Source organism: Diadema setosum, chromosome 4, assembly GCF_964275005.1.
Source record: "Diadema setosum chromosome 4, eeDiaSeto1, whole genome shotgun sequence".
NCBI classification, from domain to species: domain Eukaryota; kingdom Metazoa; phylum Echinodermata; class Echinoidea; order Diadematoida; family Diadematidae; genus Diadema; species Diadema setosum.
Genome location: NC_092688.1, coordinates 15,966,841 through 15,993,443, shown reverse-complemented (window position 1 = coordinate 15,993,443; position 26,603 = coordinate 15,966,841). Strand labels below are relative to the sequence as shown.

At 39.3% G+C, this 26,603-nt stretch overlaps 1 protein-coding gene across 1 annotated transcript; it reads right to left on the bottom strand.

Annotated features, from left to right (window-relative positions):
* Positions 1–1,582: 1,582 nt before the first annotated feature.
* On the bottom strand, positions 1,583–25,139 carry LOC140227649 (sodium-dependent serotonin transporter-like). The gene is made up of 12 exons (XM_072308067.1): positions 24,506–25,139; positions 9,366–9,500; positions 8,802–9,012; positions 8,127–8,265; positions 7,472–7,606; positions 6,677–6,780; positions 5,507–5,631; positions 4,668–4,780; positions 4,220–4,351; positions 3,201–3,401; positions 2,212–2,379; positions 1,583–1,651 (listed from the first exon to the last, which is right to left on the bottom strand). Exons 1-12 carry the CDS (start codon positions 25,137–25,139, stop codon positions 1,583–1,585), a joined length of 2,166 nt encoding a protein of 721 aa, XP_072164168.1.
* Positions 25,140–26,603: the final 1,464 nt, after the last annotated feature.

Here is a 26,603-nt window from a genome sequence, read left to right as displayed (position 1 = left end):
CACTGGGCGGGTGGTATACCATTGAAATTTACACCAGCAATATCAAATCAACAATCATATGGTGTCAATGTTGAATTAACACCAGCTCAGTGTCAGAAATATCACCAGCTACAGTGTCAAATTAACACCACAAAGTGCCAGGAGAACACTTTTCAACACAATCACAGCATACTTTCTGCACCTGTCGGTGTGGTCCTCTATTGACACTTGATCAGTGTTAGATTTAACACCCATGATGTTAAATCTAACACCAATGTTTTTGCAGTATGGTCAACATAGTCTTGTGGCTCGAGCCAGACGATTCTGCCTCGTATCGAAAAACTTTCGACACTCTTTCTTGAGATGGTATTACAATTAGTACTGTATTATGGAGATATCAAAGACCCCCTTCAGCCCTTAAAAGAAATAAACAAGCAAACAAACAAAACAACATTATTTTTGACAAAATTTTGGCCTCATCCTTACACCTCAATATATAGATGTCACAATTCCTAAGGCTAATACAGAAACAAAAACAAAAAACAAATAAAACTTTCCAAAACAAAAGACAATAGAAAATAGGTTCTCAAATAGTACAAAGACTCTGCACTTAAAAACGCTTAGACATGTTATAAGCAAATATGGTACTCGCACACCTATAGATTTAGCACCACTGAGTGAATTTAAAGTAAACCAAAATACAAAACGTCGACTTAATATAAATCCACTTGTCACTACTAGTAAAAAACAAAACAAAAAACGACACCAGTGATTAAACCTGATATGACGACTAAACGACAATGATTTACCTCTATATACTTTACTACCAATGATGTTTTTATATGCTTGGGATCTACAGAAATGCTTCAAAAACGTTTTGCATCTTGTTTCATTTCTCAGTCATATCTACGGTAACATGTTTTTTTTTTTCTTTGCTTGATTACTCGTGAGGAAATCAGTGTGACTCGTTGTGTTGAAAGATGTGCAACGAAAAAGAAATCTAGTTCAACAAATTAAACTTCCTGCTCAGCCACACGTAATATTGTTTGATAATGCAACTGAGATGCATCAGTTTGTTTTGTCAAATATTATCTATTCGAAGGAAAATAAATTTAATCAAACGAAAAATAGTTTAAAAAGACAAGTTGATGCATTAATTTTTCCCCACGAATAGTCCCTTTCATAAATAAATCATAAGAAAATTCAATTGCTTGTTCACTAATTCGCTCCCCACATAGCAAAGTAACGTTCTCATTGTACTTAACCCTTTCGAAACCATCCCAAATATGTCATTGGTATTGAATACGAAGGGGTCGCCAACGGAACAGAGAAGAGAGTTAAGCCAAATTACTAAACTGTCATCCTATGCAAGGCAAACTGCTGACAACATACATAAATGAATGAAATGAAATATATGGAGTCCAACTGTTGATCGATTAGGAAAGTCACCAGTATATATTTCAACTTGACATGCATTGATGTCACACAGTTCTTCGTGTTTAAAATTTTCTTTTTTGTTTTTGTGTGTTTTTCTTTAAACTCCGGATTTCAATCCAAAGTCGTCGTCTCCAAGACTCGACGCGTGTCAAACGTTGCTGGCGCGTCATACGTTACTGGCACAGGATACTTTGTGATCAGGGTGCTCTTCCGGCCGCGTAATCTTCACCAAACGCTGTGAAAGACAGACAAGCATAACGATGTAAACAATTCAGTAGATTTTCAGCATATTTCCATAAACCTCCTATATGAAATTTTATTTTAGAGATTCCATTTCCTCTTTCTTTCTTTATTTCTTTGCCCTCTTTACAGATGCTATTTATTCTATTCTGTTCACAGGCTTACCTGTTACCTTATGGTATTACAATTCACGCTGATCGGGTAAAAATGATTGACACACTATGTATCTATACACTAAAGTTGTCCTCATGACAGGGTATTCTTTTTTTAATGGAATATAAATGAAATGAAATTGAATAAAATTCTTTCAATAATTGTTGTTAGATGAAAACTTTTTAAAACTAACTTACGAAACACTTACAACAAATGTTAATATTACCAAAAAAAAAATAGTATCCCATCAAACCATAGAAATTGAGTTTAGTGGAATTGGTAGTTTAATTACAATTGTATATATATATATATATATATATATATATATATATATATATATATATGTGTGTGTGTGTGTGTGTGTGTGTGTGTGTGTGTGTGTATTTTTTTTAAATCTCTAACCTGTCTGAGAGACCCCGGAGTGATGCAAAATTTGTAAAGAGCGAAAGCCGGTACGCATATCATGGCGGTTGATGTCAGACACCAACCCAGCCCGTTGGCCCAAGCCGGGTACGGCTTTCCAGCGAACGTGAGCGGGCCGCTGGTCACGATTCCGAAAACAACGATGAACTGCCGTGGGAAGAAAGGTATGATTCATGTTTTCTCATTCGACGATACAGTCACGTGTCCAGACGCATGCTACCCAAAACAATCACTCGTGTTACGTAATAAAGTGAAGCAGGAAGAAAGTATAAGACAATTATAGTGCTGTGCAAATTAGCCATCAATTAAAGTGTTCAGTTTCGAATGGCAGTTTGCTGTTCCTATTATGTAGATAATGATTTTCTGATTTAAGTTTTCTTCCCATAGTTTCATTATTATCATCATAACCAATATCACTAGAATGATAATGATAATGAAAACAGTAATGGCAATGATAATGATGACAATGATAATGATAATGATAATAATGATAATAATAGTCAGGAGCGGATCCAGGAATTCCATAAAAGGGAAGCGGCTTTACAAAATTAAAGGGGTGGCGCACGCCCCCCCCCCCCATTTTTTTATATTTCTTTTGCTTTGACCAAAAAAAAAAAAAAATAAAAAAAAATAACAATAAAAAGAGGGCGGGCGCCCGGTGCGCCCCCTCTGGATCTACCACTGATAATAATAATGATAATGATAATAATAGTAATAATAATAATAATAATAACAATAATAATAACATTACATGTACATGTAATAGTAGTAAAATAACATTGTTGTTGTTGTTGTTATTATTATTATTATTATTATTACTACTACTACTAGTACTACTATTACTAAAGCTACTAATACTACTTTTTCTATTATCATTATCGTTGTTGTTGATGTTGTTGCTGTTGTTGTTGTTGTTAATGTTGTTATCATTATCATCATAAATACGGAATAGTGACTTCGAAACTCACCAGGAGCATGGCTGGACTGAGGAAGCGCCAGCAAAGCTGCCAGTAGAGACTCGGCGTGTAGCCGAGAATGGTGCGGACGTCGTTGGTAAAATTGCCCAGGCCGTAGAACCACGTTACGGAAACCGACTCCAAAATTACGACGAAGAGCAGCGTACCACCGCCCCCGAAATGGTCGACGAGCTCAATGACATACTGCCCACCCTGCCCGGTAAAAGAAATCAGAAATAGACTGATGTGTATAAAGAATGGCAGCACTGGTAGACACACGAACACTTATCAACAAAAGTATTAACACAATAGACCTGGCAATATTCCTGGGGTCTGACAAAAATGAAAATTCATTCATTATCTGGTATGTGCAAATTATTCTCAGATGAAATAACAAAAGTATGGAAAAGTGTAAGATTGAAATTACATTACCAATGGTACAACGTAAACGAAGATCTACGTTTCGGAAGATGATAGTGTAAGAAGACGATAGAGAGGACAATAGCAAGTGAGTTGAACCTGCAAGAACATGGTCATTACATACTGTACTTCTCTTTTTTAATGAGAGTAAACTCAAGTAAAAGCGAGGTGCCAATGATACAATCCAATTTGATTTATCTCTTCCAATCATAAAATGGTGTGCAAATTAAAAACTTTGTACAAAATCTGATGTTCAAGGTGTATCGCAAATGCTGCAAAGAAAATTCATTTGCTTACACATCGACTTGTGACCGTCTGCTGATCATAGCCAACGAAGACCAATGGCAAAATAACGATAGTAATGTTCGGTCTTTGGCTCCTTTTTGCTTCGAGCTGAGCCTGTTTCCATAGAAACAACGGCGTACATCAACATGAACAATGTCATAATTCTCGGTCTGCAAAATGTCAAATTTTGCGATTGTAGTGCCTTGGCATGTTTTCCACTGATATCTTTGGACACATATTTGACAACAGCGTAACCTTAGAGAAATAATCCCAAAGTATTTCCAACTGTGGGATTTCTTTAGAGATACACGAAACGGCTTACTCACGTAAGTCACCGTCGAGAGCGCTGCGAGAAATATCGAACTGACGACAAAAGCCACGAATATTTCCCGATGCTTGCCGATCACCTTCGGGTTTCGATCGCACCACGCTGTCAATATCGATTCCAATCCGCCGAACTGCAGAAATGAGCAGATCAAAATCGTCACCATGGCAGCACGAGCAATAATCATCACCACCACACATTCTTGTTATTTAATAAAGTATCAACAACAACAATAAAGCATTATGATTTTTTTCTAAAGAAGCATCACTTTAGCAATATTTTGATAACGACCATAAAATACAGAAAAGGTTTAAAAGGTTTAAAATGCATGATTTTATGTTCAGAAGGTGATCTCAAAAGCAAAGGCGCTCGTCAACAGGTAATCAGCACTGCATTATAATAACAGATTATACGCTGAACCACTGAAGGAGACTGGTATCATTTCTTACCGTGCTATCTAAACCTAGGGAAATAATCATGACGAAAAAGATAATGGCCCACCAAGTCGAACCAGGCAACTGGGAAATGGCTTCGGGGATAGCAATGAAAATGAGTCCGGGTCCTGCATGTAGGGAAAGATCCGTAAAATATTAAGAATTATTTCTTCTATCGAGAACCCATATATTATCGTAATGGTTAATGACATTGCTGAACAGAATGGTAACAAAAAATACAGTTGAGAGGAATGATTATGACGGTATCGCTGATACATAACACACATAACAGTAACAAGAATGACAATTTATCTCTGTTTATAGGGGGTGTTGGGAATGATACTAATCCTAAATGAATTATTCTTCTGATAACCTACTTTATTAGCAAAAAAAAAAAAAAAATGACGAACGAGACTTCAGTGAAAACTTCAGTTTATCGCAATCAGACATTATTCATATTTTGAACGGAACACGGCGCATTCTGCAAAAAAAAAAAAAAAAAATGTTTTTCGTAAATACTGATTTTTTCTCTTTAACTTAAAGACGCATATACACCATTATTATTATTATTGTTATTCTTCTTATTATTACTATTATCATCATTATTTTCATTACTTCGATAATGACGATTTCTTATAACCATCATTATCATTATTATTCATTTGATCAATAGATAATACAGTAGCCTACATCAGCAAATACAATGCAAATACTTTACACAGTATGATAAATCAACAATGAAGAAAGGAAAATGCTTTACACAACAGGAAGGCGTGATACATGGTTGTTGTTGTTTTTTCCGACACTATTGTTGATTATTTAAAGATAGTTCCACTGTCTTCAAGAATCCCTACCATCGTGGGTGACCTCCTCCACGGGCTTGCCTTGCTGCTCGGCCATGAAGCCGAGGACGGAGAAGATGGCGAAGCCGGCGAAGAAGCTCGTCAAACAGTTGATTCCGCTGACGATGATCGCGTCCCTGAAATGAAAGCAGCATGGAATGGTGATTAACGAAGACTGATTATCCCGATACCACTTTTTCAAAACGTCAAACACAAGAATTTTCTTGAATTGGAAAAACAGAAATACTGAAACACGTATTATTAAAGGGATGGTCACATAGTATTGGTTGAGGTGAGATTTCGGTTTTTAACTTTTTGCGAGATATTGAGAAACCACCTCATGAAACTTAAAGAAGTCTACAATTCTTTGAGGAATTTAAAGTTTATTTTGATGGAAATCGGTTTTGAAATGGCTGAGATATCTAAAAACAATATAAAACAAAGCGATCCTAATTAAAAGTTGGTCCTATCTTTTTATTAAGATCGCTTTTGCTTTGGATATCTCAGCCATTTCAAAGCCAATTTTCATCAAATAATCTTTAAATTCCTTTTAGAATTATATGCTCTTTCATATTTGATAAGATGTTTCTTATCCACTCCCCCCGCCAAAAAACAAACAAACAAATCTTTGAAAAACGTTGGAAACCTCAAACCCCATCTCAACCAAAACTGTACCATCTCTTTAACTTATTGATTCGTGAATTCATCATTTTTGTATGTTTTATTGGAATAGCAATGCCCACGAGTTCGACGCATCGTAAAAACGACTAACGACTTCGACATTTACATCACGGGGCTTGATATGTCGGTCACGTGGGCCTTGTTTGCTTAGTGTGGAACTCGTGGGCCTTGTTTGCCACGTGTCGGAATCAGTGGCCCTAATTGCTTAGTGTCGAACTCATGGGATGTATGACTCGTGGACTGTATGACTCGTAGGCTATATAAGTCGTGGGCTGTATGACTCGTGGGCTGTATGATTCGTGGGTGTTGAACGAACTCGTAACGTGCACCCGTACAACCTACATCAGACACCATCGTAGAATGGATAAATAATGTTCTACGTTTATCTTAAATTGCTAGAGGTGTACACGCATAGGCCTACATGCCTGCAGATCTCAATAAATGTATTATTGTTTTTATTACTTTACTTCCGGGTAAATGTTGACTTTGTAAAAGGCTTACTTGAAGCAGTTATTTTGAAGTTTGTTGTAGCTGGAGAAGGCGAGAATGACGCCGAAACCAGGACCGAGGGAGAAAAAGACTTGCGCTGCTGCGTCTTCCCAAACCTATAGTCCAGAGCAAAGTAGAGATGGGGAGTAGGCTACTCCACTGAGACTCGATATTTACAAGGAGACTTTCTCTCAAGACAAAACATTTGTACAGTGCACTCAGGTTATAACGAACACGGTTATAAAGAAATTTCGGTTACAACGAAGCAAAAATTCAGGTCGCAAAATTATCCGTTCTTTGTTCTGTATTGTTTATTAAATTTGTTCGGTTATAACGAAATGTAACGAAAGAAAATTACCTGTCCCGAGGACTTCCGTTATAACGGGAGTCCACTGTAACCAGTGCTTATGTTAAATCTCGTTGTCACAAGGACCTGTTTACATCAAGTTCCTCCGTAATGGCAAAATGTTCTGATGGCTCTGATGTTAATACTCTTCAAAAAAATAAATAAATGAATAAAAATGATGCGTCTTTTATCGGCATTTCTTACATTCCACTCCAGAGGGTTGGACATTAATTTGATTATTTTTGTTTGAAACCTTGTCTTTTGAGTGCAATGGAGACAAAATAAATTCAAAGAAGAAAAAGTTCTAAGCCTTGAAAAATCGGCAAATTAGATGCTGAAGATTTTTACCAAAACGGAAAATACATTCAGACTAGGTCAAATGATAGATAGTCATCAGAAACATTCAGTGGCATGATACGATATCGTTTACGCATGCGTGGAAATGTAATTTGAACACTCACGTTTGCATTACGCAACAGATGCCAACGCGGGGTCAGATAGAAGACAATACCGCGAAATGAGCCCTCTAGCGACGCACCGCGTATCAGGAGGACGAGCAGACAGATGTAAGGTAGAGTGGCTGTTACCCAGACAACCTGTATGAATTATACAACACATAATGCACAAACGAGGTTAAGTATAAAACCCTTATCTCTTGAAAGATCAAGCCTCAAACTTTATAGCCACATTTTACTATAACCCATGCTACAACACAAACATAATCACTAGACTTAAGCTGAAAAGAATATCCCTTAGATTGATATGTATATGTTTACATGTGTGTTTGAGTATGCATGTGTGTGAGTGTGTGTGTGTGTGCGTGTGTGTGTGCGTGCGTGCGTGTGTGTGTGGGGGGGGGGAGTGTTAGTGTAGGTTGTGTATGGGGGATAAGGGTATCATTGAATCATCTTTCTCCCCAAGATTTCTGACTTATTTGACAATGATTTGACCAGGGATTTGAATCTTCTCTCCCACCTGGCATAGAAGAATTGTGAATAGAATGTAAAGACTAGACAATGATAATTATCATTGCTACCATCAGAGGAAAAAAAAATAACAAAGCAAATTCACGACACAGCCATTATTTTGTTTTCGTAATCGATGAGGGTAAGATACCTTTCCGGAGGCTTTGATCCCCTTCAGAATACTGAAGAAGACGACGATGAAGAGGAGCAGGAGACAGAGAGCCAAGTCCCACTTGACTCCACCGACGTCATCGATCCCGGTCGACTGGTGGAAACCCAGAACCCGACGCCTGCAGAGACAGCCAAAAACTAGGACTATTCTAGAGCATGGCACTACGTAATGCAACCGACAAGACAGATTGCATTGGCATTACATTCCGCTTCCTTGTATTTTTTTTTTTTTTTTGTGTGTCAAATATGAGTTAATGTAATCACAAATAATTTGGGTCCACTCGATTTGATTCAATTTGATTCGATTTGATATGGATCGTTTTTATTTTCGGCCGATCGAATTCCATTTGATCTGACTTAGTTTGGCTCGAATCTGGTCGAATTGATTTGATTAAATTTGACCTTGGCTGTTTTCCTATACGATTTAATAAAATTTGATTCAGTTTCATCATCAGTTTCCCCTTCCAGAATATAGCGTCTCACTGAACACTTCGTTTAAACCACCTCTGCCAAATATGCCCCTTTCCTGGTACGTTGAGTATTTTAACCCTTTCTGTGCTGATGTTAAATGTGCACAAATTTCGTAAATAAATGTGGCACTCAGAAGGTTAAACAAACGAACACGAATGCATTTCAATATGCGCAAGTCACTTACTCGAAGAATTCAGTTGCTGGCGTTACGCTCTCGTTGGTGTAATTTCCGCCGAACGGGTCGGCGCAGGAGTCCGTGTTCCACGAGTTACCACATGTGGTCCATGGCAGGGTACGGGCGAACGAAGCGATGAGATAGTACACCGCCCATGCAATGATGGTGGAGTAGTACAGACCCACGAAGAAATTCATGATGCAGATTGCATAACCCAGTCCTTCCAACATCACATACATAGTAAAAATGAATAAATGAATAAATGAATAAATGAATGAATGAATAAGTATATAAACAAATGAATAAATAAATAGAAGTGGTATGAATAAATAAAATGAATGAATGATTTAATGATTGAATGAATGAATGAATGAATGAATGAATGAATGAGTCAATCAATCAATCAATCAATCAATCAATCAATCGATCAATCAATCAATCAATCCATTAGATAATTAATTAATTGATTAGGTTAGGTTTCATCAGGCCATCACTTCGCCATCCCCCCCCCCCCTTCCCCCTCACCAAAGTGGGTTCGTTATACAACTCATCATAATCGGCATTGGTTTTTACCTTCCATAATCGGGCAGATTCTCCTCCAGACGGTGATACAGCCAGTCCTCTGGTATTGGCCGAGGGCCATCTCCATGTAGAGAAGTGGAATCCCGCCAAAGACCGCCATCAAGGTATAGGGTATCAGAAATGCACCTGTCAAATGCCCAACGAGATAGGATAGGCAGGCAAATCGGGTGATATTCGGGTTTTTTTTTTTTCCGAAGGTTCGTTTAATAATCCGAAAACAAACCAAGTTACGTCATTCCAAAGCACACAAACCATTCCGTATACCAAGATGTTTGATAATCCAAAAATTAAAATCATTTTAATCTGTATCAAAACATGAGTTGTCATCCAATAATACCCCATCTCCAACCGAACATACACCATCTCACATTTATTCCGAAGGTTCTTTAATACGGATCATCACATTGAGTCTAATAATCTTTTTGATTTTTTTTTTTCAATCTGCTTACAGGTCACGGCACAGTACTGAGTCAGCTCTAGTAAAAGTGAAAAATGATATCATGTTTGCCATTGATTCAAACAAGGTTGTTCTTGCTGTACTTTTAGATCTGTCAGCCGCATTTGACACGATTGACCATCACATTTTTCTTTCCCGTTTATATAAACGAACAGGTATTAGGCCAACAGTTTTGTCCTGGTTTCAGTCATACCTTTTTGGATGGTCTTCTCAAGCTGACATTGCCGGCAATTTGTCAAACCCCACAATGTTAGAGTTTGGACTTCCCCAGGGATAAATATTAGAACCCATAGGATACTCAGTTTATACTCTTCCAGTTGGCGAGATAGCCCAACATTACGATGTTAATTACCATCTTTATGCTGATGACATACAGTCATATATTTCTTATGACCCGAAGACTCCAGGAGCTTCTTTTAATGCCATTACTAAACTTCAAACGTGTATTTTAGATATTAAGAAATGGATGGTAGCAAATAAGTTGAAACTGAATGATTCAAAGACTGAGTTTTTTTGTTGCAGCTTCAGCCCACAATCTGCGCGGTCTTCCAAACATTCAGCTCAATGTTGGTTGTACATTAGCCCCTCAGAAACGATAAGAAATCTTGGTGTTATTTTTGATCGTCGAATGTCAATGTCTCAACATATTTCTCAAATTTGTAGTACTGTTACGTTTTATTTAAGAAATATTGCTAGAATTAGGAGATTTATTGATCAATCTGCATGTCATAACGCAGTGCGTTCTTTAGTTCTTTACTTGATGCCCGATGAAACACAAAATACGACATAGATTATAGTAACGGGCTTCTCTCTAATTCCATTCCTTCAACTCAATTGGATTGTGTGCAGCGACTTCAAAATTGGGCAGCCCGATTGGTGTTTCAGGTTTCTAGGGACTACCCTTCTCAGCCCCTTCTGAAGTCGTTGCACTGGCTTCCTTTAAAGCAACGGATAATCTTCAAACTAGTTTTGTTTGTCTATAAAATCCTCAACAATCAAGCTCCGAAATATCTAGACGCCTGTTTGACTTTATATACACCTACCAGAAATTTGAGGTCATCCAGTGATCCGCTTCGTCTCACATACTCAATTACTCGCACCTTAGCCGGTGATAGGTTCTTACCTAAATAAATCCTCTTTTTTTCAATTAAGTTGAGCGAAATCAGCACTCTTTGAAAACTCATGAATGAAGACAACCGCATATTGCTGCAGAGCATACAATATCGATTTGAACATTTTAATTTTACACATTTTGTATACGAATCCACAAACATTAAGATATGGGCCTCACAGTACATTTTGAAACTTATCACTAGAATTATCAATTTTTCTTTGTCATCTTTCTACCAGACAGAGTATCGATCCAAACACAAGGAATAAATGAATTTAGAAAACATTTACACACAATGTATGTCGTTATGAGTTTAGTAACTATAACTTGGTATTATAAATTTATATGAATCAATAAAATAGGCAGTCACTTGTCTTTGTTTTTGTTTTTTCAAATGCAAACTTATGGAAGGGACACGTGCATACAAACAGTAATGGATCATTGATTGATCGGATGGCATATGGCACGATTGTGTTGATTGCAAGGCTCTGCCTAACGCGTGATACTAGCAATACAGCTGAATACAACTGAATTATATGCGTTTCGTTACTGTTGGATCGAATCGATCATGTTTGTGTCGGTGTTTAATCCGGCTTTCCTAGTATCATTACCAAAGGGCTTTTTACACTTGTAAATTTTTGCTTAGCCCCGGACTATCGGTGGGGCTAAGGGGGGGGGGGGGGGGCCTTAGCCCCACCGATAGTACGGGACTATCCTTAGCCCACTTTCTGTTTACACTCGTTTTTGCCAAAGTGGGCTAGCCCCACCGATAGTACGGTACTATCTGGCCCTGCAAAATAGCAGGGGTTAGCACCGCAATTGCGGTGCCAAGCAAGTGAGTGTAAACAGGGCCCCGTTGCTAGAAACTTTGCGTTTAAACGCAACTTGCAACTGATTGTCACTGACCATTCTGATTGGCTCAGGGTCTGCCCTATTAAGAAGACATGCATGCAACAATGATTTTGATTGGCCAGTGACAATCAGTTGCAAGTTGCGTTTAAACGCAAAGTTTCTAGCAACGGGGCCCAGAACGAAAAAATAATCCTGGGCTAAGCGACGGAGACGAAGTGCGACCCTCACTGACCAATCAGAAACGAGGTAATCAAGTGCTGCCGGTGCGTGCGTGTACGTGTACAGTACACAGCGTAATTATGAATATTCATGTGGTTTGGAAAGTCCGGGGCTAAGAAAGACGAGTGTAAAAAGGTCAGTTTTCTCCTTAGCCCCGGACAAGAGATAGTACGGGACTAATTGGCGAGTGTAAAAAGCTGAAAAAATTGGTACGGGACTAACGATAGTCCTGGGTCAGAGAAAGTCCGGGGTTAAGAAACACAAGTGTAAAAAGCCCTCAAGTGTATGCAAGAAGAAGACAGTTATTAATCCCCCGAGATTTTCCTATCATCATTATTCAGGACTCATAAAGAATCTCCGTCACTCCGTAGCGCATGATAGCGTAACTCGTCGTGTCATTACCACGGGTAAGTATCCCGCGAGGGATAATCATTGAATACTCCTTTAATAGTGTGAAAACTACACGCAATTTGACATTGAGCATAAGCCAGGTTTGTTATTAACACGGTGAAAGCTTCAATACCTACAACACCATGTACCATAACACTCACTACATCATTATGTCAACGTATGTAGTGATGTTGAGGATAATAATTAATAGTTGAAAGGGATGCTAATTGCAATATTGACTTTAATCGCTGCATGATAGCTGATGAAAATGCCGATTTGTTGAAAAGGTAATTTATATTGTTTTCAGTCATTTTTTTAAAGTGTTTTCCTTGTATGACAAACAAGTTGAATAAAATGTCCTATTCTGAGTTGCACACTTCCTGTCATATTTACAAAATAGCCCTTTGTGTATGGACGGCATCTTTTCATAGTTGTGCTGCAAAGTGGGCATATTTATGCGATGGAAGGCTGAAAATTAAAGACTTAATCGTCCTGCTAAATATCATTGTAATCCTCGCTGTGGACCCTTGCATGTTCAAGCCATCTAGGGTTTGCTTGGTCTTTCTCAGTTCTATCTCAACATGAACGCTCCCTTTATTTCAAGGTATTAACCCATGTCTCAGTCCATACTATGTAAATCTCCCGAGTCAGTACACCTCTCCGAGTTAGTACACCGCATTGCTGAGTTCCGTCGGTATATTCGGTTGAAACCAGTAACAGTAAAACATTTCAAAAACTAATGATGAGATGACAGGAGAAATCCATTCAACAGGTCAAAGATAATACAAAGAGCATTCCATCCTGTCATCAATGCAGTGCGTTCGGAAAAGTTTGAAACAGAAAACATCGTTCAAAATTTTTAATGTTGATTGTATACACCTATTATCTTTGAGTGCTTCACAACATACAAGCTTGCTTTTTTGTGGACCTCTCAATGATTTTTTTTTATCTCAACTGAAGCATAACTTTGTACTTTTTTTTGACAGTATGCATTCTTTTGTTTATCTGTATCATTTATCTTTTGCAAAGTCGAATGTTTATGTTTATGAATGTAATTCCAGATTTATTATGTGTTATGTTTTGTTGGGAAAAACAGAATGAAAATAAATAAATTGAAATAAGAAAATAACTTTAAACATTTTGCGACGACATATTCTGTAGAATTAGATTTATTCTAAATTTCTCACAATCCAATCACACAGTATCCAAAAAAAAAAAAAAAAACAAACAAACAAAAAAAAAAACAAACAAAAAAAAACCCACCAGAAACGGGATCTTCTAATATATCCTCGTAAGAACAGATTTGTATCCTGCGAGATTTTAAAACATGCAGTATGCTGATGGATGCACCCCCATTGACATGTCTTTTAGACAATCTTGTTAAATGGATTTATAATTTAATGATGTTTACACAACAGGCGTACTAGGCGCACTCGTGATTCTTTGAGAAGTGATGATGACAATTTTTACAGTTCTCATACATAGAGATAAAGCAAGAGGTAAGCCGAAACAAAGTAACAACACGCGTGACGTAACTCAGACGGAACAGACCAGAGAGATAGTACATCCTGATGAGGCTTATAAAAGGGTTGGTACAGTTTTGGTTGAGATGGGAACTATGATTTTTTTCACTTTTTTTGCGAGATAATGAGAAACCTCCCATGAAATAATAAAGATCATACAATTCCAAGAGAAATCCAAAGTTTATTCGATAAAATCGGCTTTCAAATGGCTGAGATATATACCCATAAACAAAGTAAGAAAAGCGATCCTAATAAAAGGTGGGTAACACCATTAGGATTACTTTGTTTTGGATATCTCGGCAATTTCAAAACCAATTTTTATCAAATGAAATTCCTCATAGAGATTGTATGATCTTTAATATTTCAGGTTGAGGTTTCTCATTATATTTCACAAAAAAGTTTGAAACCTGAAGTCCATCTCAACCAAAACTATACTATCCCTTTAAAAAGGAAAACCCGTATATTGCCTAACCAAGTTTGCACTTTGTCCATTTTGTCAAAGAGAATAGGCCATTATTTTCGTAATCAACTCACGAGCACATTATTTTCGAAAAATTGCCTTTCTTTTTTTCACTTGGTTAGGCACTTCAATTATTTTCAAAGCGACATTAATGTATATGGGCTTGTCTGTATATAGGGTAAAAATTATGGAATTCATGTTCAAGCAAAGAATATCCTTCCGTAAACCAGCAGGTGACCAGTGGGAAGCATCCATTAGTTGCTTTGCATTGAATGTTAAAACAAAAAATCTATAATTATTGCCAAATACTAAACTTTAATGAACACTTTGTTGATGTCAGATGGATGTGTTGGCAAGAACTACTATATGGATTAGTTGAATCATTATTACATCACAGATGTTTATCTCGGTGAATTTGATAACCTATACATGTCTGTTATGGCAAAATTCAATCACCCTTTTTGCTTTAGTTTTGCTTATTATATTTTATCATCTTATAAATACCCAAAGTGGAAATACCAAATGGCTGCTACAGGACACATGAAGGAAGCAGCAACTTTTCAAATAACTTCGCTAATTAGCTTTGTTTTATTTTCTCATGTAGAGCACGAAGAATTACATGACTAACTACTGCACTTCTATCATTCTTCTCGCTAAAAGGGAGAACATCAATGAAATAATTGGCACTGTTGCTTACAGCGGCATTTACGCAAAATCGATGAAGAATGTGTTCCCCAGAATGTTCCTATTCATCGAGTTTGGCACGCGCGAAAGGTTACTACAGTGGAAAGAGATTCAAAGTCAGCCCAGCCAATCTTCAACCAAACTCGCGAACCTGTTTCCTGTTGACCACGGTATATTATGCAACATTCAATTTAATCAGGTGGTTGTTTCTGGAAAGTAGGTCTCAGTGCCATAAGAAGTATTTTGCCATGTACATGGAAAATGTAACTTCCAGCAAAAACCTTGTTTGATATGAAAGTATATTCTCCACACTAATGCTTACTGTGCAAATGACTTTTCTCTTTCGAAGCTGTTATTCTGTGTTGCCAAAATCCGAAAAGACATTCATTATCAACTGATTATAGCTTGCACTAAAGCATAAAATATGATCAGTCATAAAAGCCTATGAAAAAGTGTCAACTGGAACATAATTATTGTGTAATAGACGACAAAATTAGAGCGATATTTAAACTGTCCTTTTCCATTCATGCTTTCATACTGATTCCTTACTACTAAAACTTGGAATTGTGAATTGCGGAGGAATACAACTCACACACTGACAATAAGTCAGACATTGATAAGTTTCAGTCTCAGTTTCAGTAAACAGTTGCTTGAATAAGTGTGTCTATCAGCTGTCCTTTCATACAAAGAACTCCAGGAGATGAAATCTCTTGAATAAAAATCGTCGGATAGAAACAAACAACGAAATTTGAGTGAAATCGGACGATTGGTGAGAATGTACTGAAATCTTGACCGTCAATCATGCACTATAGCATCAAAGAATTTGAAGAAAATCAAAATCAGAAGGTAGCCATTCTTTTATTCCGTACGATAATAATATCTCTTGGGTTATACCCACTTTTTTAGGCACACAAAATTTTTCAAAATCGGGTATTTGTTTTCTTCTTAAACTTGCACGAATGTATTGTTTTATGTCGAAAAATTCGTAGTAAATGCATTGGGTATATTCTCTCTTGTTGCAAAAAAGCAAATTGGTGATATTTTATGTTCAAAATGAATGCGAAGTACCACACAAGTGACATCACACGCGAATGTCCTTTTGATTTTCTCCGTACAAATCTAAAGTTCGTGACATTCTTTACGTATATTTAACATTGCTCAAACCCGTCAAATCATATCCTGGAAATCGTCAATGCAATGTTGCTTTTGGTTTATCGATTTCATGCAAAGTAAAATTCTTGTCATTGCCGAAAAATGGTCTCAGCTCGAATGCGAAGTAGAACAGACCCTGGGTAGACTGTAATGTGGTAAACGGGACAATGCGCTATTATTGCGTCAGTGCGTTAGGGCGCGTTGTGACCATGCCAATGACGCAGCTTGTGTGCGGTTGGCATCGTTGGCATGGACGCAGCGCAACTTTTATTTTTATGAGAATACACAAAGACACAGAGACGCAGATTCAATTCATTTTTATATCTACTCCAGAGACATTTGGACGTAATTTTTGTGACAGCGTCTCGGTACATATTTTATATATTCGTTACAAGCACTATGTACACGATAGCTGCGGGAACCCGGATTTTAACGTAATCATTATATCGACAGACTGGTGAGTAAAACCCTTTCGATATAATATTATCATGATTCTTCTTCTTCTTCTCCTTCTCCTTTTTCTTCTTCTACTACTACTTCTTTACTAAGTCAAACTGGAATTGCTGTTAAACGTGAATATTTGTATGAAATCAAAATATTGAGTTAATGATATATGAAATTTATATTGATTGCAAAGTGAGAGACTGGTTGAAATCATTTCATTTGTGAAATAGTCACTGTTATAAATAATTGTAAAGTTTGACAATTATTTATGTTTGTTTACCCTTTATAGGGGCTGTTTTGGCTCCCTAATAAAATCTTTGCAACGTCAACTGGAGACTGGATCAGCGTCATCATTGAGCCGGCTTACAACAAATGGTGTCAGGAGTGGGATCTGATGACAGCCTGACGGAGTGATCTACTTTATCTAGTTGAGGAGCCGAGGAACCCTGAGGGATGACAGCCTCGAGTCTGACGGGAGATTACGTTCCGAGGAGTCAGAAGTCAACGCTACTTCTTCGCCGAGTCGACTGATTGACTGCATGAGAATCGACGTGTACGGAAGTAAGAACTGTGCCGTGGACTTTGTCGACTATTTATTTTGATTGCGCCATCGTATGATACTGCCAGTATTTAAGTACGTGTAATATTTTAGATCGTTTCGGCTGTTCTTGATTTAGTGTCAATGTACCGTACTGCTTATCATATATTTATGGTTGCCAAGGCACGTTCTGGTATATTTTTGTGAATAACGTATATCCATAGCACTGCAGTTGTGTGTTCTCTATAACAAGTAGAAATCATGAGTCAAGGCGAAGGTGACACTAGTTCTGCTAATGTGGAGATGATGGCTCGAGTTTTTAAGAGAGCCATGGGTTTCGGGGGTATTCTGCCACCTGGTCGTTTGGCAAAATTCAAGGGGAACCCACAAAGAAACGGTGATATCTCTCTCAATGAATGGCTAGAGGAATTCGATGACGCCACGAGTGGTTTGGGCTTGAGTGAAGGGGAGAAAGCGAAAGTATTCGTCGATCATTTGACTGGCGCGGCAAAAGAGGAGATCGCATGTCTGCCGGAAAGCGCAAAAGGGAAAATCAAGGAGATGAAAGAGGCTCTGCGGTTGTGTTTCGGCCATCATGAAAGCTCACACTCCCTCAGTACTATCTTCCATAGTCGCCAACAACAGGAAGCGGAAACGTTGGCAGATTTCAGTCGCGCACTCAAGAAGCTGTACTCGAGGATGGAAAACGCAGCAGTAACGCAGGAAGAATCAGTTGCGCTCAAACAGTTGAGAGATAAATCTCTCTGTGAGCAATTCGTTCAAGGAGCAAAAGAGGTGTGGGTGAGGCGAGAACTCCGTCGAATATACCTTGCAAACGAGAGAACGACCTTCGATGACATGAGAAGAGAGGCTCTGCTCCTTTTCCAAGAAAGACAGGAACCGGAAGCCAGACGAGTTCGTGTATAAGAGAGACAGTCGTCGAGGAATGTGCCGTTTCATCGCTTCCAAAGTTGTCTGACGTGTTAGACCAACAACGACATCTTATCCAAGAAGTTACCCACATGAGAGATGAAATGTCGGGACTCCGCTCTATGGTACAAGGCTTGAAGTCAAACAGACCTAGACGCAAACCATTGTCTGAGGTGGTCTGTTATAAGTGTAAACAGACTGGCCACTACAAGAGTTCGTGTCCTGAAATGGCAAATCAGTCAGAATCATGGTCTTCTGCTCCGGGTGCAAGATATACTTCGGAAAACTAGATTTCTCTGTCGTTGCGGGCAAAACGACAGAGAATGTTGACGCAAGGCCCATGGCAAATATGAACAATGTACATGTTGATACAGGGAACATTGATTTGAGTCGCCAAGATGAACACAGGCCCAATACTTTACAAGAATTGTTGATATCTCCCAGTCCAAGGACAGTGGCGGAGATAGGTGATGTAAGTATTGGTTGCATACTGGACACAGGCGCAGAGGCTTCCCTTATTCCAATGCAGATCTATCAGTCGAGGCTGGAGACGTTAGGACCAATTGGAAAGTTAGAGTCCTCCGTTAAGATTGTTGGCGTGGAAGGACGTGGAATTCCAGTTGAAGGATACGTCAAGGCCCCGGTTAAAGTTGGAGATCATAAAGCCATGGTTGGATTTCTCATTGTAGATCAACAAATCATAACCGGAACAAGACAGGAAGATTATCCTATTTTATTAGGATGCAACGCTCTTCGAGTACTTCTTGGTAAAGAAGACAGAGATAACGATTTGAGCATAACCATTCAGAGCCTGATGATGCCACAGAAGAATAAAAGAGGAACTCAAAATGGAACAAAAAGGATGGATGTTGTTACTGGAGCAACACTAGAGGTTATTCCTCCCATGTCAATTAGGACCCTGCGATGCTGTCTTCGTAGTAACTCGGAAGTTGAACCGGATAAATTGTGGTTGGTAGGATCTTCGGAACACTGTAAGCATCCATCTCTACAGACTGTCGAAGGATGTGTATCGGGACAACTGCCAATGGACATACTGGTAGTTAACAATGAGGAAAATGAGGTAATACTTGAACCACATACCGTCCTGTCAACTGCAATAGAACTTGATGCAAGAGAAGAGGTAATCACTCGTTCAAACGATGAGACTATTGAAGTAAATGTATCCGAAGTCTTTGTGGAAAATGACATGGAATCACGTGATACTTCAGAAGAAGTTGTCTTTGAACATGGAAGAGACAAAAATTTGACACCTACACCTGGTGAGGAAAAGAAAAGCCATGCGGGGAAGTTTGCATTTGCTGATGGTTCGACTATAGATTTGCCAGATGGAGTCTGTCTGGATTCATTGAAGTATGATGAAGCATGTATGGTGGCGGAAATGTTGCATAACAATAGAGAAGCTTTTTCTTCTGATGACTATGACTTGGGATACTGCGATCTGATACCGCATGAAATCAAGGTAACCGATGATAAGAATATCAGACTGCCATATAGGAGAATACATCCTCACCAGATGGAAGAGGTAAAAACCCTCTTACAAGATCTACTGGACAGGAAAATAATTCGCCCATCAGCCAGTCCATATGCTAGCCCGGTCGTGCTAGTACGGAAGAAAACAGGAGCACTCAGACTATGTATTGACTATAGACAACTGAATGCCATCACGATCAAGGACTCATTTCCCCTCCCCAAGATTGAAGAGAGTCTGGAAGCCATGTCAGGAGCCAAGTATTTCACATCCATGGATTTATCACATGGTTACTTTCAGCTGGCAATGAAAGAAGAGTCAATCCCTTTCACAGCTTTCCGTGTCCCATGGGGACTCTACGAGTTTCTACGCCTCCCACAAGGATTGTGCAACAGTCCAGGAACATTCCAACGCGTCATGGAACAGATATTTGGTGACATGAATCTACAACGATTAATCTTGTATTTGGATGATGTTTTGGTGTTCTCCAAGACGCTAGAAGAACATGTTGCCACACTGAATGAAGTATTCCAGCGTTTGATCAAACACGGGCTCAAGCTGAAGGGAAAGAAGTGCAAGTTGCTCCAGTCAGAAGTTGAACATCTTGGCCACATCGTGAGTGCTGACGGCATAGCAGCTAATCCTGACAAAATCGCACGTGTCAAGAGTTGGCCAACACCAAAGTCAAGTAACGAGCTTAGTTCATTCCTAGGACTTGCTTCGTATTACAGACGATTTGTACCTCGTTTTGCAGAGATAGCAGCACCACTTCATCAGTGTGTGGGGAAACAGACATCTCGACGGAAAATCAACAAAAGACAAGCTCCTGACCTTGGTGAGGCACCGCTGGCCACCACTTTTCAATGGACAGATGAAGCCGAACGTTCCTTTCAAGCCCTGAAAGACGCGTTGTCTTCCCCACCTGTACTTGTGTACCCAAAGTTCGACAAGGAGTTCTTTGTAGAAGTGGATGCGTCACTCAAAGGACTCGGAGCATGCCTCTTACAATCCGACGAGGAGGGAAAGTTGCATCCAGTCGCATACGCTAGCAGAGGTTTACGCGGAGCAGAACGGAGGTATCCCGACTTTTCAAGCTTCAAGATTGAACTCCTAGCACTGAAGTGGGCAGTGACAGAAAAGTTCAAAGGATATCTTCAATACGCTAAGTGCACAGTCTTGACTGATAACAATCCCTTGGTACACTTACAGACCGCACAACTTGGAGCAACTGAACAGAGATGGGTAGCACAATTAGCACCATTCAATATTCGGATTCAGTACAAACCAGGTCGACTCAACACCTGTGCAGATGCGTTAAGTCGATGTCCAGCGAATGACGATGAAATCAAAGCATCTATTGGAGCTGCAATGAATTGTAGCATCCTTCCCGCTGAACTCCAGATCAATGGACCAGATGATGCACCAACCGAACCCCCATCAACTCCTTCGGCTGTGTTTCCCTCATACACACATGCACAGTTAGCTACTATGCAGAGAGAGGATGAGTGCCTTGGAATTGTTTGGACATGCTGGGAGACTGGTTGGAAACCAGGTGACGCAATACCATCCTCATCCACAGAAGTAAAGGGATGGTTGAAACAGTTCCACAAGTTAACTGCACACCAAGGAGTACTGTATCGTCAAATGACAGATCAAGATACAGGTCCTTACAGACAGCTACTTATCCCAAAGTGTCTGCGTTCGAAGATGTTGGAACATGCACATGACCAGTGGGGACATCAAGGAGTCAATCGAACCACAGGTATACTCAAGACAAGATGCTTCTGGCCTGCATTACAGCAAGACGTGAAAGCATATGTAAAGAAGTGTTTCTCATGTGCGGTGACGAAAACACCAACCCCAGCGGTTCACACTCCCAGGAGACATCTCATTGCTTTCCAACCAATGGAACTACTTGCCATTGATTTCCTGAAACTAGACCGAGGTAAAGGGGGCTATGAAGATGTTCTTGTTATAACAGATGCCTTCACGAAATACGCCCAGGCGGTACCTTGCAGGAATCAGACAGCACCTGTGGTAGCTCGTGTACTTCATGAAACATGGTTCGTGCACTATGGCGTTCCTCTCCGAATACATTCCGACCAAGGAAAGAACTTTGAAAGTTCTTTGATTCGAGAGCTGTGCCATCTGTACAACATTGAAAAGTCACGAACATCACCATATCATCCTGAAGGAAACGGACAGACAGAACGTTTCAACCGAACATTGTGTACCATGATTAGGTCTCTTGCTCCTTCGGATCGAAGAAAATGGCCTGAACTCATCAGTAACATCGTGTTTCTGTACAACAGTACACCGCATCGAGTTACGGGAATGTCGCCATACAAGCTCCTCTTTGGTAGAGAACCATACACCCCCCTGGACCAACTCCTGTCTAATGTAGAACTTACTTGGGATGAAGACTTCGTAGCTCAGCAGGCTAAAGCTATGAAATGTGCCCACGAGTGCGCAAAGAAGCACATTGAACAATCCCAACAAAGGCAGAAAGAGAGGAATAATGTCCAAACAATCAGTAAATCACTGACAGTCGGTTCCAGAGTGTTACTCAAACGGTGCGCCTTTGATGGCCGACACAAACTGGAAGACAAATTCCATCGATCTCCTTTCATAGTAATGGACGTGAATGCACATCAAGACGTGTACGCTATTCGACCCTTACTTGGTGGACCTACAAAATGGGTGAACAGAAAATTACTCATTGAGGATCCAAGAGAAGGACTACCTCAAATTGAAGAGAATGAAGTAATGCCAACATACGAGGGAGATGTCACTGTAGAAGCTTGTGGAGAAGGAAGTAGTGATGATACTTCTGACACTCGTGACCTATGGTACTGGATAACCCAAAATGGAAATGATCAAACCATTTCCTTGCGCAGATCAAATAGATCCACCAAGGGTAAACACAGAAACCCATTCCATCTCCCCAGATCAGTGCAGCCTTCATAAGGAGATCACACAATGTATTCGTGTATATAGCTATGTTATGATTGAAGTGGCTGTATGTCCACATTCTCATTTTTTTGTTGGTTATTGTGGACTATATTTCATGACTGTATATTTTATTTTCTAAGTTAGCAGACATCGGAGTTAAATTTCAGTTGTGAGATTTTTACATTACACGAGTCGTGTAATGAAAATAGCGGGGAAGGTGGTGGTTATATGAATATATATCATCAATACATGAATGTATTATTCATAACTTGGAATTTCGGATTTGGATTGCAGTCTCACTGCCGTCGATGTATACTTTATATGAATTATATCATCAATGCATGAATGTATTATTCATAACTTGGAATGTCGGATTTGGATTGCAGTCTCACTGCCGTCGATGTATACTTTATCATTTTTGTTTGTATATATTATACCATGTCTGTATAATATGCCGAAGTTTGATGTATACATAAATGTAAACACGGCTGTGGTTGCCATTATACAATAGTTTTTATGAAATTATTTATGATAGGCATGTATATTAGACTCTGTATATTGTGTTTCGATATAAATTCGAATTACTCACACAGACATTGATATATGGTTTTATATACGACGCAGAACATGTTATGTTGTTCTGTTACGGCATGGTTGACGTCATTCTGGGCTTTTACGCATCATTTTCTCTGAGAATCTGTATATAACTAACAATGTGGAACGACTGAGCTTTACATTGAAAGTCGAACTGAAGATAATTGTAATATATTATTGATGTATTATTCTTTTGGCACGGAACTTATACGACACTTGCGTGTGTTTTGTTTATTCTGACAAATTTGACCTCACTTTTGTACAAAGTATCAAATATGAGTGTTAAGTGTTAATGATTTAAATACTATTAATTTGTAAGAGGTTCCAAAGTTGCAACTTTTGGCAGACTTCTTGTAAGCTGAATTTTGTTGCATTCCCTCGTTGTATATATATGGCCGGAAAAGCGGGGAACACACACTTTTCTGGAATATATTATTTTTGCAATCATTCACTGTTCTGCTCTATATGGAATTGCTCTAATGACTTGACATTGCTCTAATGACTTGACATTAAGAGCGGGGAATTTTTTTTTTGTTATGTATTATTATGTATGATATGAAAATGATATGACGTGATCGAGATTATATAACACATGGGTTGTGTTATATAATCGCGGGGAAGTTTGTGGTAAACGGGACAATGCGCTATTATTGCGTCAGTGCGTTAGGGCGCGTTGTGACCATGCCAATGACGCAGCTTGTGTGCGGTTGGCATCGTTGGCATGGACGCAGCGCAACTTTTATTTTTATGAGAATACACAAAGACACAGAGACGCAGATTCAATTCATTTTTATATCTACTCCAGAGACATTTGGACGTAATTTTTGTGACAGCGTCTCGGTACATATTTTATATATTCGTTACAAGCACTATGTACACGATAGCTGCGGGAACCCGGATTTTAACGTAATCATTATATCGACAGACTGGTGAGTAAAACCCTTTCGATATAATATTATCATGATTCTTCTTCTTCTTCTCCTTCTCCTTTTTCTTCTTCTACTACTACTTCTTTACTAAGTCAAACTGGAATTGCTGTTAAACGTGAATATTTGTATGAAATCAAAATATTGAGTTAATGATATATGAAATTTATATTGATTGCAAAGTGAGAGACTGGTTGAAATCATTTCATTTGTGAAATAGTCACTGTTATAAATAATTGTAAAGTTTGACAATTATTTATGTTTGTTTACCCTTTATAGGGGCTGTTTTGGCTCCCTAATAAAATCTTTGCAACGTCAACTGGAGACTGGATCAGCGTCATCATTGAGCCGGCTTACAACAGTAAGAGAAGTCACTGGTGCTCATTAATCTGACTGTAAAGCTTTCTTACCTCCTCCGTTTTTGTAACAGATGTAGGGAAATCTCCAAATGTTGCCCAAGTCCACTGCAAAGCCGACGACGGAGAGCAAGAAATCGGTTTTAGTGCTCCAAGTCTCTCGCTCCTGGACCTGGTCCTGGTCCTGGCGTGCCTGTGGACTCTGTACAGCATTTCCGCTGCTCGCCTTCCCGTTGGCAACGCGCACACAGTGGCCATTCCCGCGGGCGTGTTTCGGCGAGTCGTCCGGCTCCAAATCGGAGGCCGGGATCTCGGCGACTAACACTTGCTTTTCCTTGCGCGCCTGCGGCCAGTTTTTCCCAGTCATGCTTCCACCTTTGGCGTGGTCGAACTGGAATGGGCTCGTCGGCTCGCTGGGCGAGCACAGAGGTGTCTCCATCGTCTCCATCTTCACCAAGTTGATTGACTGGGGGCCCAGCGAGGTCGATTTCGAGCTCACTGCTGCAGAAGTGGCAAAGTTTGCGCCTTTGGTTAATGAAGTGTCGTCTGCGACACGCGCTGATGATAGTCCTGCTGTCGACGACGCGGTGACATTCCAAGGTCTGTAGGCTTGCTCTGGCCACACCTTTCCTCTTTTTGTCCTCTCACAGTTGCCATGACAATCTACTTGAAAGGCTTTGTTATCCATGATACCGAGGAGAAGACTTATCCACCAATTAAATAATCTGAATGGACAAGAAGAGATGTTGATGATGATTCCGCGGGGGCGTTTCCCGTGTCCTGTTAAAAAACAAAATAAGTAGAACTGCAGTCAGAGAGAGAGAGAGAGAGAGAGACAGAGGGAAAAGAGGGGATCTCTAGTGATTTCATGGATTGTTATTTCGCAACTCGATATGCAGAAACCGGGAGTAAATTTTCTTCCTCATCAATATACCGTCGTAATTTCCCCCATGCTTCATTTTACTAATGACCAATTAGAGATTATTCTCTTTTCTTCTTCTCGATGAACCAGACTCGATATCGACGTTAAGAACTTGAAAGGGACGTAGAGGTACAAAAAAGTGAAGAAAAAAAGAACAAAAATGTTCGTACTAGGTAATGACAACTCACTAACCAACCATGCGTTGGGGGTGACATGCGATGGTCACATTGCCTGAGTGTCCAGATCCCGTTTGATTTTTGTTCGACTTCACCTTGCTACAAATTAATGATAAGATTGTGTCCAAACGAATGACGCAACGAATCACATGAATCCTTAACTTGCGTGGGCAGAGCTGAGCAATGTCCTAGCCGAAATGCAACACAACGCGCCTGTTCAAGCTTTTCATAACATTATGACTCCCATCACAGACGCACCTCTACTAAATCTTCAGGAGAATGTCTTTCTTTGGCGTTGTATTTTTGTCTGAGATGCATAAAAACATTCTCAGACTGTTAATAGAGGCAAAGAGAGAATTTTCCCCTTTTCTGTAAATCTGACTTTGCCCAAAGATTCCACTTAGGGAAATTGTTTCTGTTTTTGTTATTTTGCAATTAGATTTTTTTTTTTTTTAATGAGGGGACTGCATTCTACAAGCTCTGCTCTTCAGTAGTCCCCTCCATTTCCAGCAATTTTGTTTCTGCCTTTACCACAGTGACGTAACAGTTATTTGTATCTCTGTTGATAATTTACCTGTATTTCTTTTGCAATGTTATTCTGTTCATCGCATTGTGGTACTGATTTCCTGACATCTGTATATACCAGTGTTTCATTGTATTTCTAACTATTTGTTTGTTGGAAATGAAATGAATCAACTTGAACTTGAACTTGAACACTCGCATCTATCAGTAATAGCTTTAGTCTTCCCATCACTACTGTTCATATTAAACGTTTGAGTAGTGCCAAAACGATTAATGAATGCATTTACTATTTCATATTTGAGTGAATGGAGAAAACGGCCCTGGTTTTCCACCCAGTGAGTAGGAGGATTTCTTGATGATCTTTCGTGTGTAATTCTGGCATTCTTCGTTTTAACCACTCCTCCAGCTATTGAAAATTGTGATGTTTATATGACAAAGAAAATGTCGGTTGAACAAAATCAAGTGAGAGGTAGATCATTCAATTGTCGTGTACAGAGAGGTATGCATTGAAGTTGTTGGAGGTAATGCTGGA